Raw genomic sequence first — 14,097 nt, forward strand, 5'->3', positions numbered from 1 at the left:
TTCTCATTAAATTCTTCCAAGACCAAATGATCTGAGATGCTATCTATGTTCATATATTGCAAAGAGCTGCATGTTGCATCTCCTTTCTGTTCCACAGGAGAATAAGAGAATACAGGTTTGGAAAGACATGAGGGTGAGTACATATTTTGGTCGAACTGTTGCTTTAATGGCATCAAACGATGTTTTTTGTGCCTTCACAAATGGACACTAAAACCTAAAAGTGTTGCCCTCTCGCCTTCCATCATGCAACCCAGAGTTTCGATGCAGCTCAAGAACATGGAGCAACAGATCCTCAACACGTGTGTCCACGTCACGTGTTCAAACATCTCCTTGATGCAATGCAGTCACCCAAAATGATCCGTTCTGCAGCCTAACATCAAAGTTACTGCTGCTAGTACAAAATCCAAGGGCTTGCCAATGTAAGATTATTTTGATTCTGTCATTTTCTTTATATTTATCATTCACTAATTTGCTGTGATTCACCTAATATTTATTACTTTTGAGATAAAAAAATGTAAAAGTTCTGTTTCAGATATACATTTCTATTTTTACAGACAAAATAATAGTGGCGGATGTGTTTGTACAGGAAGTCAGTGAACTGAAAAAATAAACCTGCTGTTGTCACCTGCTGTTATGTCTCTAAGTATGTGCTCTGCTAGCAGGAAAAGCTTTTGCTTCCACTTCCAGCTATGAAGTCATGCACACGGAAATCAAATCAAATACGAAATCAAAATGGGCACATTTATTTTATGTTCCATAATTTTTAATCAGCATTCCAAAATGTAAGTTATATTCCATCACTAGAAACAACGACAACTTAATTCAGCGTCGAATCTGATTCAAACGGTAACTCCTGAGTTCATGAATCATTCAAATAGCAGGTTCATAAGAGTCATTTGTTATTGAATCAAAGTCAAATCAATTGAACAAATAGCTTCACAAAATGATTCAATCATTGTTGGACACCTGTTGGATGAAGCTTTCAAAATGCAACGAAAACACACGAAAAAACATGTTCATGGTCTACAAGCAACACAAGGCGTAAAAAGACAGTAGAATTCATTATAATCAGTAATTATGTCCCCGCTGGATGCAACAAATGCCTCGTTTGTAATGGGTTTTATTGGATTTGTCTCGTAGAACAGGGACACAGCATCACAATATGGTGAGGTGCGTAACACTTCTGTCACACGCTTGAGGTATTCGGCCAATCACAACACACTGGATAGCTGGCCAATCAGAGCATACCTCACTTCTCAGAACGATGAGTTTTGTAAAAATCTACCAGTTTCATAAGGCGGGGCATAGAGGAGAAACAATAATGTACAGTGTGTGTATGTAATAATGTACATGTGGAAAATAATGTGTTTTTTAACCTTAAACCGCATAAACACATTGCATTACACCAAAAACACAACATAATGTTATTTTTAGCAATGTCATATAACCCCTTTAATGAACAGTTTTTTTTAGTGTTTTATTTGGACCAGCCTAATTTAACTGAATTATATAGTCTTAATGTGAGTGAATGAGAAAAAAGGCCACATTTGAAGGCTTTGGTCAACTACTGATCATGTAATAGTGTAAGTGGGTTTCTGGGCATCACAGAAAAAAAAACATTACAATGGTCTTACCCTCTTTTGGAATATTTACAGCATGATTATGGGTTTCTGCCATGGGCTTTGAACAGAAGGGGTGTCAACTGTTGCAAGTACATGTTGTTTCTGGAAGGGAGAGAACAATCCTGCCCTATTTTGACATCTTTCTTCTTCCTGTATGTTCTCTCTTTTACACATGCAAAAACTTGTGTTCACTTTTACTCTCCGCATCTGTCAGGTTTCATTGGTGTCTCGCACCTAAGATGTCATCAGCGTGAGACGGCCCCTTCCCCAGGGTCCCGCTGGTAGATGGAACAACATGTTAAAAGGTCAACGAAGCAATGAACAAGAACCAGCACATCTGCCATTGGCTACAATACAACGTACAAGCTATACGACTGAATGATGGTATCAGATGATAATGCTGTGAAATACTTCGAAATATGGTACTGAAATTATTATGTATTATATTATATATTATTATAGTAATTTGTGGTATTTGTTAATAGCTTGCAGTTATCACACAACAACTTGGCAACAGCCACTCAGAACACCTTAGCAACCACATTGCAAAAACTTGCGTACGGCCAAAGTGAGGGTAAGCATAAAATCAGATGAACTCAGCTAAACCTGCTGAGGTTAAGCCATATAAATACTAAATCTATACAAAAACTGACAGGATGCACTTTGAAAGAGACAGAGATTGTCAGCACTGGCTATGAGGCGTTAATAACTATGAGTGATGCTCCTGCGTTTGTTATTTGCAGTAGAGTTGTGATTGTTCATTGAGGTGGCACAGGTGACATTTTCAGCCCTCTCAGACACACACACACACACAGATGCACTCTCTCCTGCCAGACACACAGAAGACAAAATGAATCTTTAACAGAAGATGACTGTTCTCAGCAGGCAGTGTCATTCTTTTATTCCGCTTCTTAAAGAAATATTGTGGGTTAAATACAGCTGAAACCCACTGGTGCTGTTAAATGTTTTAGTGTTATTTTGGTGCTAATACTTTAATTCACAACATACTATGTTCAAGTTAAATGCAATAGGCCTGTTTGTTGATGCTGTTTCTATCATTTCTCAGTTTGAAAAATAAAATAAAATTAATGTATTAACAATAATAAGGATGTGACGTTAATATCTGTAAGTTCATCCAATTTTATATTTTCAGTTTTTATTATTTTTATTTGGTTTTAATTTATTTTTATTTTAGTTTTAGTAATGCTAACATCATTTATTTTATCAACTATTTTTTTACTTAGTTTTGGCTTTATTTCAGTTAACGAAACAATTTTTAATAGTTTTAGCTAACAATAACAACATTACAAATATCCTTATTTTTGCATTAAAGAATTAAACACAAAAATAAAATTTTCCCATTTCTATTTCCAAACTTTCCATAATGTCTTCCATTTATATGTAATATATTAGTTTTAAAATACTAATGTGAGATTACTTTTCTTCATGGTTGAATTGATTAAATTTATTTGATATTAATATTCACAACATTATTGATTCGATAGGTCTAAGTATATAGCCAACTGTTGCAGTTTCTGGTGTGTGATTTACTCTTAAAACAATCAGGTTTGATTGGAAAGAGAGAGGCAAAAACACGCTGCAATCAAACCATTTCTGAAATCTATCAGCTTTCCAATGTTTCAAGATTTCCACTTCACCGTGTCAGTGGAGAGAGAGCGAGACGGTCGATGTCTGTGAAGGATGAAAGATATTCACAGCTATTGTGCCTGTGGACGGTGGCCACGCCCCCATCCTGACATCCAGCCTGTGATTGGCCAGTATCCTGAATCCCAGCAACAGCTCTCTGGTGTCTCCTCCCATTTTTTGTCTCCACAAAGAGCTCAGCGCTGAATGAAGTGAATCAGCCTCAGACTGTTAGAACAGTAAGAACCTCTTCTCCCCGTCTCTCTCTCTCTCCGTCTGTCTCTTCAATCCCATCTCTCCTTTTCTCTCTCCATTTCTCCTCTTCTTTATCTCACACACACAGACAAACGGCATTATATACTATCCGTCCATCCATCCATCCATTCATCCACTGCACAGCCCAGTGAGGGATCAGCTAGACAGAGAAAAAGCAACAGATCATGCTCTCTGAAGCAGATCCAGCACAGCTCTGAGACATCAGCCTCTGGGATGAGACTCCATCCATCCTAATTCTCTGTCCTGAAGACCTGGACAAAAACAAAACAAAATAAGGGCATTGCAGGCACCAGAAACTCTGGAAATAACATCTGGAAAGGATTCTCGAACCCAAACCAGGTCCACAGGGACTTCCGAGGGTGCTTTGGTGTTTGTTTTTCTATCTTGTACGGGGCTGGCGAAGGGGCCGGTGAAAGTTAGCCAAGACGCCGCGTGCTGTGCTCCGCGTGAAGAATGCCCAGGCGCGCCTGCCCAAGCCGGTGGACACGGCGCCGGCACCTACGCCGGGCCTTTACATGGAGCGCTCGCAGAGTCGCATCAGCTTGTCCGCTTCCTTTGAGGCCCTGGCCATCTACTTCCCCTGCATGAACTCCTTTGATGAGGACGATGGCGGTGAGTGGACTTATATGTGTGTCTGAGAATGTGGGATTGCTTTTGACAAACCATGACACCTGGAAGTTAGAACAGAGATAAGTCTTAGGGATTAGTTTTTGAGGTTATAGGTACTGGTTGCAAAAAAGGTTATGGGTTTAAATCCCACAAGACGTATATATGAGTTTTCACCAATGCGTCCTTAAATCAATCCAAAACATAATGGCAATTTTGGATGAATTAGTTCAATATGATTCCGATAGAAACATATAAGCTGTGTCTCATTTCATAGGATGCACCCTCCAGAGGTTGCATGTCGGTCACATACAAAGACATTATTAAATTGACTTATTTCTTGTGAGGTTTAAGTTATTGTTATTTCTTTCTTTTTTAGTTCAATGGTTACTTTTCTGAAATGAAAATTTTAATGACACATTATAAGTGTGACCTGCAGAGGGTGCAGCCTTTGAGAAGAGATGCAGCAACAGTTTTTTTTTATCAAAAAAGTAATCATGAAGGTCCATCCCTAAACATAACCGTCAGTGGGATGTAAGCAGATCTTATAAAAATATATGAATGCGATTACAGAATAGCCACCAATTCGCAAAAATGAAAAATATTTACGAATTGCCATGAGATTGGATGGCCTCTATAACCAAGACATCCCAGGTTAATCCAGGGAATGTACTTTGGATAAAAATGCCTTCTAAATGACAAGTTTGCTTTCACTCAGCTATCATAGATAAAAATGATTATAATGTGGTTTTGGGACTCATTTGGGTCAGCAGCATTTAATTGGTGCAAAATTATGTTCAGTTCCTTTCCCAGTTTTGGGGTTTTTGCAAGCCCCCAACCCTTGAAAATGGTGCCACGTGTATGATTTGGATGGAAAGGCCATGTTATACTGTTCTTTTTGATATGCAATAAAGTAAATGGGGTGGTTGCCCATCTGAAATGGTAAAACAATTGTTCTTTATGATGAATACATGCATTTGCACACAGAAAACACTTCCTCCAGCCGGCATTCTAATCAGACAGACGTTTTTATTAATGAAGGCGTTTAATCACAGTGCTGACACTCAAATGTTAATACAGATGTGATTTTCTCCAGGTATGGCTGTGGCTCATTTCAAACGTCTGATTGCAGTTTCAAATTCATCAGCAGACATCATGGCGTTAATTTAGTGCTCATTAGAAATATTCCAACTGCTCGGTGCACTACTTGCTGAGTGTTTCTGAGCTGCAATTTTGCATAATTTCCCAAGTGCTTTTGGTCTAGGTATGCTATAAATCTCTCTCTCTGTCTCTGTGTGCTCTCTTCCTTTCTTGATCACCCTCGTTTCCTTTTTATCCTGTCCACTCACCCAAAAAACCTTTTACACAGCCACGTCTATCCGAGACATCCACACGCCCAACCCACCCACACTCACACACACACACACACACACACACACTCTACCCTTGGCCTGATTACAGACTTCTCTGCAGGAGAGAGACTAGTATCGAGAGGAAAGATTGTGCCTAGCTGGTGATCATCTTCGTTCAACATGTGTGCATCACACACAAACACACACTCTTCACAAAAACAATGTACACTTAATTGCACTTTCTGGTTAAGATTTTTTTAAAAAGGCATGTACAACTCCTCATATGCATCTTCAATTTTCACTTTAAGGTTTAGTTTATAAAATTGCGCAAACATTTGGATGATCATGTAATATTGCCTGAGAATTAAGAATATGGCCGTGTTTATTTCGGCCTGTGTTGTGTTTGTATTTATAGTGTATGCTGTTGGTTTTAAACTTATAGGCCTGTCATTTAACTAACCAGCTCACTGCATCTTTTTTTTTGCTGATACATACTTGCATAAATCAACTTAATCAATGCAAATCGCACTAATGAATATTCTAATTACTGGAACACAAATGAACACATTGCAAGTGCTTTAGTTTAACACCTATTGCTGACTGTCACATAACTGCAAATACATTGGTGATTTAATAGCAAATAAGACTCAATACAATGATACAATCTGCAAATTACAATTTGATTTCTGGTTTGTGTTATTTGAGATACTATTTGGGATTGTTTGCAGCCATTTAAACCTGTCATTTATGAACATGAAGATGGACGAAGAGATTTTCTACAAAAGAAGGGGAAAATGTTGATTAAATGCTGTAATATATGAACCCACCAGTGACACCAATTATTTACTGATCAAACCCCGGGATATTTTTAACCACAACTATAGAAGCAAAATGATCTCATAAAAAAAAAAAAAAAAAAAAAAAAAAAAGACTCCTGCATGATATTAATGCTTTTCGGATCCATTAATCTGAAGAACGAGTGTAGTTAATGATGTCTTTGTCAGTCCATTTCTGACAAAGAGACTGCTGAATGTAAAGGTCCTTTGGTTGTGTTAAATGCACATCTCAAAACACCTGCAACTGAACTTGATAAGTGCAACCTGCGGAGGGTTCACCCTTTGAAAAGAGATACAGCGACAGTTTTTAGGAAAAAAGTAAGCATGAAGGTCCATCCCTAAACACAACCAGGGTGTAAGCAGATGGATAATAGTTATGAATTGCCATGAGATTCGATAGATGACCCAAAAATGAAAATTATATATTTTTTCTTAAAAAACCCTTTCTGGTATTTGTACAGTTGAATTTTGTGGTATTCTGTTTTATTGTAATTCTCTTCAATGCCAATAAAAAATAGACCACTATTAAATGCAGTTCAGTACCTGACACATAGGTGGTGAGTTATGAAGTGGTTGCCCTACAGTTTCTGGACTTCTTGTTGTCATTTTTGCAGCAATTCTGATCCATTCAGGGCTGAAAAACTGGCTGGAAACTTTCTGCTTCACATCTGGTTAAGAAATTGCATCAAACTGCATTAATCTTGAAGAAATTATGCTGAAAACCAGCCATATTTTAAATGCACTGAAAATTACGATAACATCTAAGTTAACTGGTTTTATTCAAATCAAAATTATTATTTAATATCGCTGAATGAACCTAAATTAATTAATTTATACCAAAAAAATATAGCTCTTAAATGTAAATTTGGAAAATACAAAATGAATGCTAGAAAGACAAATTTTCAGGGCTTTTCCAAGTAAAAATATAAGTGCTTTGTGATCACAAAAATAATTGAGAAACGACTTGTTCCGGTACGTTTATTTAGCATATAATCGTTTGATTAGTGTCCTCTCAAGCTTTAACAACTGAGTTAAAATTTCTTTGTTCAGACTGCTTTCCCCATTGCTTTTTTCTTCACTGTGTGTTAAGATTTAATCTAACAGCCCAACATGGGAGTTCAACACCTATATAACACACTCGTTCCCCAGCCACATTGACACGAAGGGCCTGAAGCCTTTGCGGCATGCGTCAGATCCAACGTTGCCTCCCACCGCTTGTCTTGGTGCATTCAGACTTCATCTTTCATATCCTGTTTGCTGTTAACGCTGTTTGATGAAATGTGTATTAAGAATCCCAAAGCACAACATGTTTCGGCTCCCCCTTCCACCAGCACAGGAATGAATCTCTGCCGAAGAAAGGCAAACGCTCTGAAGTCTTGAGGCTTATTAACCCTCCTACACTGACAGGTCCTGCATTGATGCTACTGCTCAAAATAACCTGCAAACAAACACACGCACGGCATCAGTGAGATGTCATATGGCGGCAGGCGCACTTTCTGTGTTGCATAAGACCGTAGTGAATCAAGGACAGAGGAAAAGATAGAAGGAGGTCAGGATGATTGATACTTGTAGCATGTGTCTGTGTTCATGAGATTTAATGCTGACACTGATTATCAGCATGTGTTTATGGCTCCGGTTTTAAAAAGCTGGTGAAGGATGATGGGTGATGATATTTATATTTTAAAACCAGGGTTAAAACATTTTCTGAAGAATCTTTGTGTTGCCTTTCACACGTTCAAAAATTATATTTGATTCAGATCTTTGTTATGAAACAAAATAAAACAATAGATTAAAAAATATTTCAAAGTGTTGCCAAATACTATGCCTTAATTTTCATATTTTATTTCACATTAAATTAGCTTTTACATTTTACATTAGAAAACAAAAACATGAACTATAATTTTGTCACGATCATTAGATGGAGTGCCCATGAACTTCAGTAGAGGGCACTCCACTCAGGACCATTCCACCCATCAACCACCAGATGTCACTTGGACACTAGCACCTCTCATACTGTTGCACCACACCCAAACTACATTCCCCATGAGTCACTGCATCACAATCACCTTGCCACACCTGCACCTCATTCATCAGCCAATTTCCTTGTCACACCTGCACCTCATTTATACACACATAAAAGCAGCACAATCACTCTCACTCACTGCAAAATCGTGTTTAGCCTGTCTAGCATTTCCGTGCGTTTTTCCCCTGTGTTTGTTTTCCCCGTGTCTGATCTTAGATTGTGTTACCGACTCTGATTCTCTGCTGCCTGCCCGACCTCCGTTTGTTAACATTAATGATTCTGGATATCCCTAACACACCTGATGCCATTCCTGATTTCTGCCTGTATGACCATTCTCTTAATAAAATTCTGCACATGGATCTGAACGCCTCTGACTCCTTGTTACAAATTTAAATAATAAGAATAAGAATAACATAAATTAATAATAACAATAATGCTGCTGACCATATGTGCCATTTTCCCCAGGATTTCTATATTGCCTAAAATATCCAGGTTTTGACTTTATTTTCCTGTTTTCATACTTGACGAAGGTAATGATCGAAAAGTAGTTTGACCAATAACATGTAGGCATTGTACATAATCGACCAATCGTGGCGCATGAGAAGGCACAGGATCTACAGAAAAACCTTCCCCCTTCCCCAGCTCCACCTGTATGGATCTGCAACGGGGTGATTTCATGTATATTATATATAGGGGTTATTTTATATGTGTAATGTGTGGAGCAGCAGTATTTCCAGCAGCATGTCTCGGCAAGCCTCGGCAGGAGCTTAGCAGATCTGTTCCACCAACACCAAACATTAACATTGCCATGTATATTACCATACTAAACTCTCTGAGAGTTGTCGTGACAGAACTACAAATTGCATATCTTAAAAAAAAAAAAAAAATCGTGCTATTACCAGCATTTTTTCTGACAATTTAAGAATTTAAGGAATCTTGCTGCATTTATAAACCATAAAATCACACTGTGATTAACTCGATCAAGTAAGCAACATCCTAGTTAAGCATTACAAACAACCCTAAATGCCTTTGCATCATAGCATAGCATCATGATCAGGCAAAATGTAAAAATCTAGTTATTTCTTATTTTTGAATAGCCGTTTCTGGCAAACATATCATCAGAATCAGTCAGGACTCATTCAAATAGGTCTGGTTGTGAAGTCATATCAAAAGACAATCTGAAGTGGCATCACTTTATCAAATGTTATGCTCTTTTGAAATGTCATGAAACCATTTTTTTTTTTTATCATAGAGATTGCATGTCTGTTTCCAATGTACAAGTTCAGTTATTTAGAAAATGTCAGTGTGATAAGTGTGCAGTTGTTGATTCTCATCAGCTCATATGAGCCACTGTGTGTGTGCACTGATACTGAATCGATGGCCTCTTAAATGCTGTTCGATTCCCAGCCATCAGGCACAGGTGAGAAAGTGATCTGTCGTTTTACTCCCCAAGTGCAAAAGAGAAAAAGTCGGCCAGGGTAAGAAATCTATCACATGATGCCAGTGTGAAAACAACAGTCTGTCCAATCAGATAATGAAATTTCCAGTTTCACACTGATTTCCTGTTAGAAGCATCTCTAAAATACTAAATTCTTTGTTCTAATACTATACCTACATGTTGAAATGCTCAATAACTCTTTATATACAATGCTATATAAAATTATTTTAATGCATGAATTATGTTTTGTAATGCACCTTTTAATGTACTGTATGATCTCATGAATATTTGTAACCACGCTATCATACATAACAATACGTATACTATTTCAGATGTAATACAGAATGTTTAAATATTATGAATTTTAACTTTGGCTACAATTATTTATGAAAAGATAAATGATGCATTATATTGTGGGTTACAAATTTGTATTTCATACTTCAAAATTGTATGTTTAATTACTTTAATTTAATTTGTTACTTGCCATTCCTCTGTAATTGTTTTTAAAATTTACAAGGAATTTCTGCGTCACCTCCACACACTTCAGCTTTAAATTGAGCTAATAAATCTGAAAATGGAAAAGGACCAAATACACATACTCTTCATTCTTTGAAAACATAATAAATGATGCAGTTTCAGGTTAATTTATTTGATTTTATAGATGTAAGGAGGACAGACAAAAAGATACTGAAATGGATAGTGATTGTATCGCAATGTTTCTTGTGCCTCAGATTTATGCACACACAAGCCTAGCAAATGCAGCACTGACTGATCTCTCTTTTCTTTCCCAGCATGACCTCTGGTAGTGTAGTGTGCAGGTGCATTTGGTCTGCACCCTTTGTGTTGGCATATGCAGTTGGAAAGCACAGCGATACAGTGACGCGTGGGAGCAAGAACAGATGGATGTGCACAAATGCTCAGATTTACCTGCTGTCTTGTCCTTTACTACAGTCTAGAAGTGAAATTAATGTTCTGAACTTTTATTTTCTCATTACTGTTAAATACAGTATTTTTAGGCTTAATTTTCTTCATGCAAAACAAACATATACTTTAAATATAGTTTTCATATTAAATGGTGGAATACAAATTGGAATTTTTTTTTTATTTTTAACATCAAATTTTCGATTTTGAAGTAAAAAGGCTGAAATGTTATTCTTGTAAAACATACTCCAAAAACAATGGAGTGCATTAAGATTTTCTTTTTGCATTGTGGCATTATTTTCTTAACATTTTAATACATATTTAATAAAATGTTTAATAACATCATTTCTGAATAATAAATAGAATTAAAATCTTATTACTGTAATACAGACAGTAAAACAAAACATACGTCAATAATCTTTTTTATTTACAGCATTGAAAAATAATTTAACTACAGTACAGTGTTTTTGCTTTGTAAACATTATTTTAACTATTCTGAATTCTAAATATAATAAAAAAAAACTGTAATACTGTATTTTGAGGCTTATTTTTTTGTGCAAAATATAACTAATGTATTTTAAAGAAATTAAACAAATAATTGAATATATAAATATAATATAAAACATTACATATATAGTTTTCCATTTAAGTTATGGGTGAAATATGATCCAATTCTTGGCAGGTTTTTGTGACATTCACTGTCTTTGATCACTGGAACAAAATAATCACATTTCGTACTAGCAGGGTGTACATCCAATAACTTTAAGCTCTCATAATTAATTAATTCATTTAGAAGTGTAGTTAAATTTAAGAATCAATATATATTACAACGAGAATTCTATCTGTATAATGATGGAATAATGGGATGTGTGCCCTAATGCTAATCACTATTGTAACAAATGAAGATCATAATTGATACTCCTAACCAAACATGAATTTGTTTTTAATATGCCGCTTGGCAGAAGCGTTCAGCGAGCACATCAGTTTAAGTAGCAGTTGACTTGTGGAGTAAATCACAGCGTGTTTCGTCTGTTTTATATAAGCCGCTCTGAGCAGATCTGCAGAATGAGATTGTTTGAAGCTTCACACAATGTCGACACTCACGCGCTCAATTACTGCCGCCTACACATTATGACTGAAGTATCTGAAACAGCATCCGGTGGCCCACATTTTGAATGGGCACATTGTTCTGAAAAGACATTTATTCAAAGCTTTGACTTAGTGGTATAGTGGTGATCATGCAGGAAATACGAGTTCAAGTATGGCTTGTGTGTTGCTTTCTAAACTTGTTTTCTTCTTGGCTACTCTCATATTTTCAATGTACTTTAATTTCATGATTACTTTATATTAGGGATGCACGATAAATATCGGCCGATAATTAATGTGCATCTCGTCAGTAAAGCCGGCTCTATGAGAAATCATGCGCCTGATGGAATTTATCACTGATTACAGAACCGGCTTTACTGACGAGATATGTTTATATATTTCTGCCAAATAATCGAGCAGTACAACAACATCAAAACATCCAGAACAAACTGCAAACACATGCAACGGATACTAATAAAAAGGTAATTAAAATGTTAGATTCTACACAGAAGTTTTTTTTTAAAGAAATTAATTACTTTTATTCAGCAAGAACACACTGGGTTGATCAAAAGTGTTTCGAGAGATTTCTATTTCAAATAAATGCTGTTGTTTTGAGCTTTCTATTCATCAAAAATACTGACAAAAGTATCATTGTTTCCACAAACAATATTAAGCAGCACAGAATTATTTCTGAAGGATCATGTGACACTGAAGACTGGAGTTATGATGAAATTATGATGTAATGAAATTACTGTATTTTTGATTAAAAAACAGCTTTGTTGAGCATAAGAGATGTCTTTCATAAACATTACAAAAGTATAGTGAGATGAAATCTTTTTCAAGTTTACCTTGTTTACTTTCTTAATACATTTCTGATCTCATAATTATTAAAGATTATTACAAAACAATTGTTTATAATCGTATGGATATGTCTGATTCAAGGTGGTTGCACAGTATAGATTAATACTAATATTACTCTGAGGAAAAGCTTTTAACTTATGGTCTGGAGTGGTGTGGATTATTGTGACGTATCCATCAGCTGTTTGGACTCTTATTCTCACGGCACCCATTCACGACAGAGGATTCGGTTTGAATTTAAAATGCTCGGTTGACTGCTAAGCAAATAAGGAAAATATATAAATTATATTAATACAGATCTATTTAAATGAACAACAATCATAAAATACTGAAATTATAAAACAGAAGACAAATGTTTCAATCTAAAGTCTGTTGTGAACAGACTCTTGTCTCTGGTCTGCAGCTACTGAAGCTCCGGTATGAAAAATCAAACTCATAAAATCCCAGAAATATCTCAGGTATATTAATATAACTCTGATATATTAGCTTCTGATAAATGACCTTTTGAGGTCATTGTCCTCCTTCCATCCATTTATAGCTCCGGTCTAAGCTCTTACGTTCACAGTTTCCTGATTCTGACTCACTTCTCATTTAGCCTGTAGGCAAAACATCGAAGCTGAATTTGGGCAGAATATGAATAAATATTTGGCATGACTTTTGGCTGAGAAGAATCATCTGTGTATGATCGGATTCTCCACTGTGATTAAACAGATGGGCTCACATCTAACAGTCAGCACATGCTTAATACTTCTGTATTTTGGGGCTTTTAAAAGGATTTTAACACATTCTTATGTGGAGCTGACAGTAAACCTTACAAGTTAAAAACATTTCCAGGGAACTAAAAATAAAAAAGAATAAAATGTATTCCAAATAAGTGTTTTGAAGAAAATACGGTGGCCTATTTATCCATTTTAGTTTGATTAGGATTTTTGAATTGTGATTAAATTCATTCAAATTTGACTGAATTTAAATGAGCATCAAACTTCAAAATGTGGATTTTACAGGTTATATATATATATATATATATATATATATATATATATATATATATATATATATATAAAAAATAATAATAATAATAAAAAAATTCAAGCATATTTATCCTTTTTTGACCTTTTGCATTGTGATTGCAAAATAAAGTCTCAAAATGCATCTGTAAGTTCTAGTTTGAAAGTTTTTTTTAATTTGTTTTATATATATATAATTAAAACACATTTTTAATTCCTTTTATTTTCAATGATGGTTCTCATTGCTGAGAAAATATTATAAAGGAGCTGACAGAGAATTGAGAATCAAATCAAAAACCTTAAAAACCTATAAAAATAAAATACAATAATTTACCAAAGTATTGTTATACAATAAAGGAAATATTATAATGATGTACAAATAAATGTATTTTTGTTTTTGCATAAATGTATAACATGTTTTTGCATTA

The 14,097-nt window shown here is 35.5% G+C and overlaps 1 protein-coding gene across 1 annotated transcript in view; it reads left to right on the plus strand.

Annotated features, from left to right (window-relative positions):
* The first annotated feature begins 3,431 nt into the window (after positions 1–3,431).
* LOC113050235 (regulating synaptic membrane exocytosis protein 4-like) overlaps positions 3,432–14,097 on the plus strand; it is a 29,584-nt gene continuing 18,918 nt past the window's right edge. Inside the window, exon 1 of the mRNA XM_026213020.1 lies at positions 3,432–4,154. Coding sequence (XP_026068805.1) covers positions 4,058–4,154 — 97 coding nt within the window. The 5' untranslated portion in view covers positions 3,432–4,057. The remainder of the gene's footprint in view (positions 4,155–14,097) is intronic.

Source organism: Carassius auratus, chromosome 31, assembly GCF_003368295.1.
Source record: "Carassius auratus strain Wakin chromosome 31, ASM336829v1, whole genome shotgun sequence".
Classification (NCBI taxonomy): domain Eukaryota; kingdom Metazoa; phylum Chordata; class Actinopteri; order Cypriniformes; family Cyprinidae; genus Carassius; species Carassius auratus.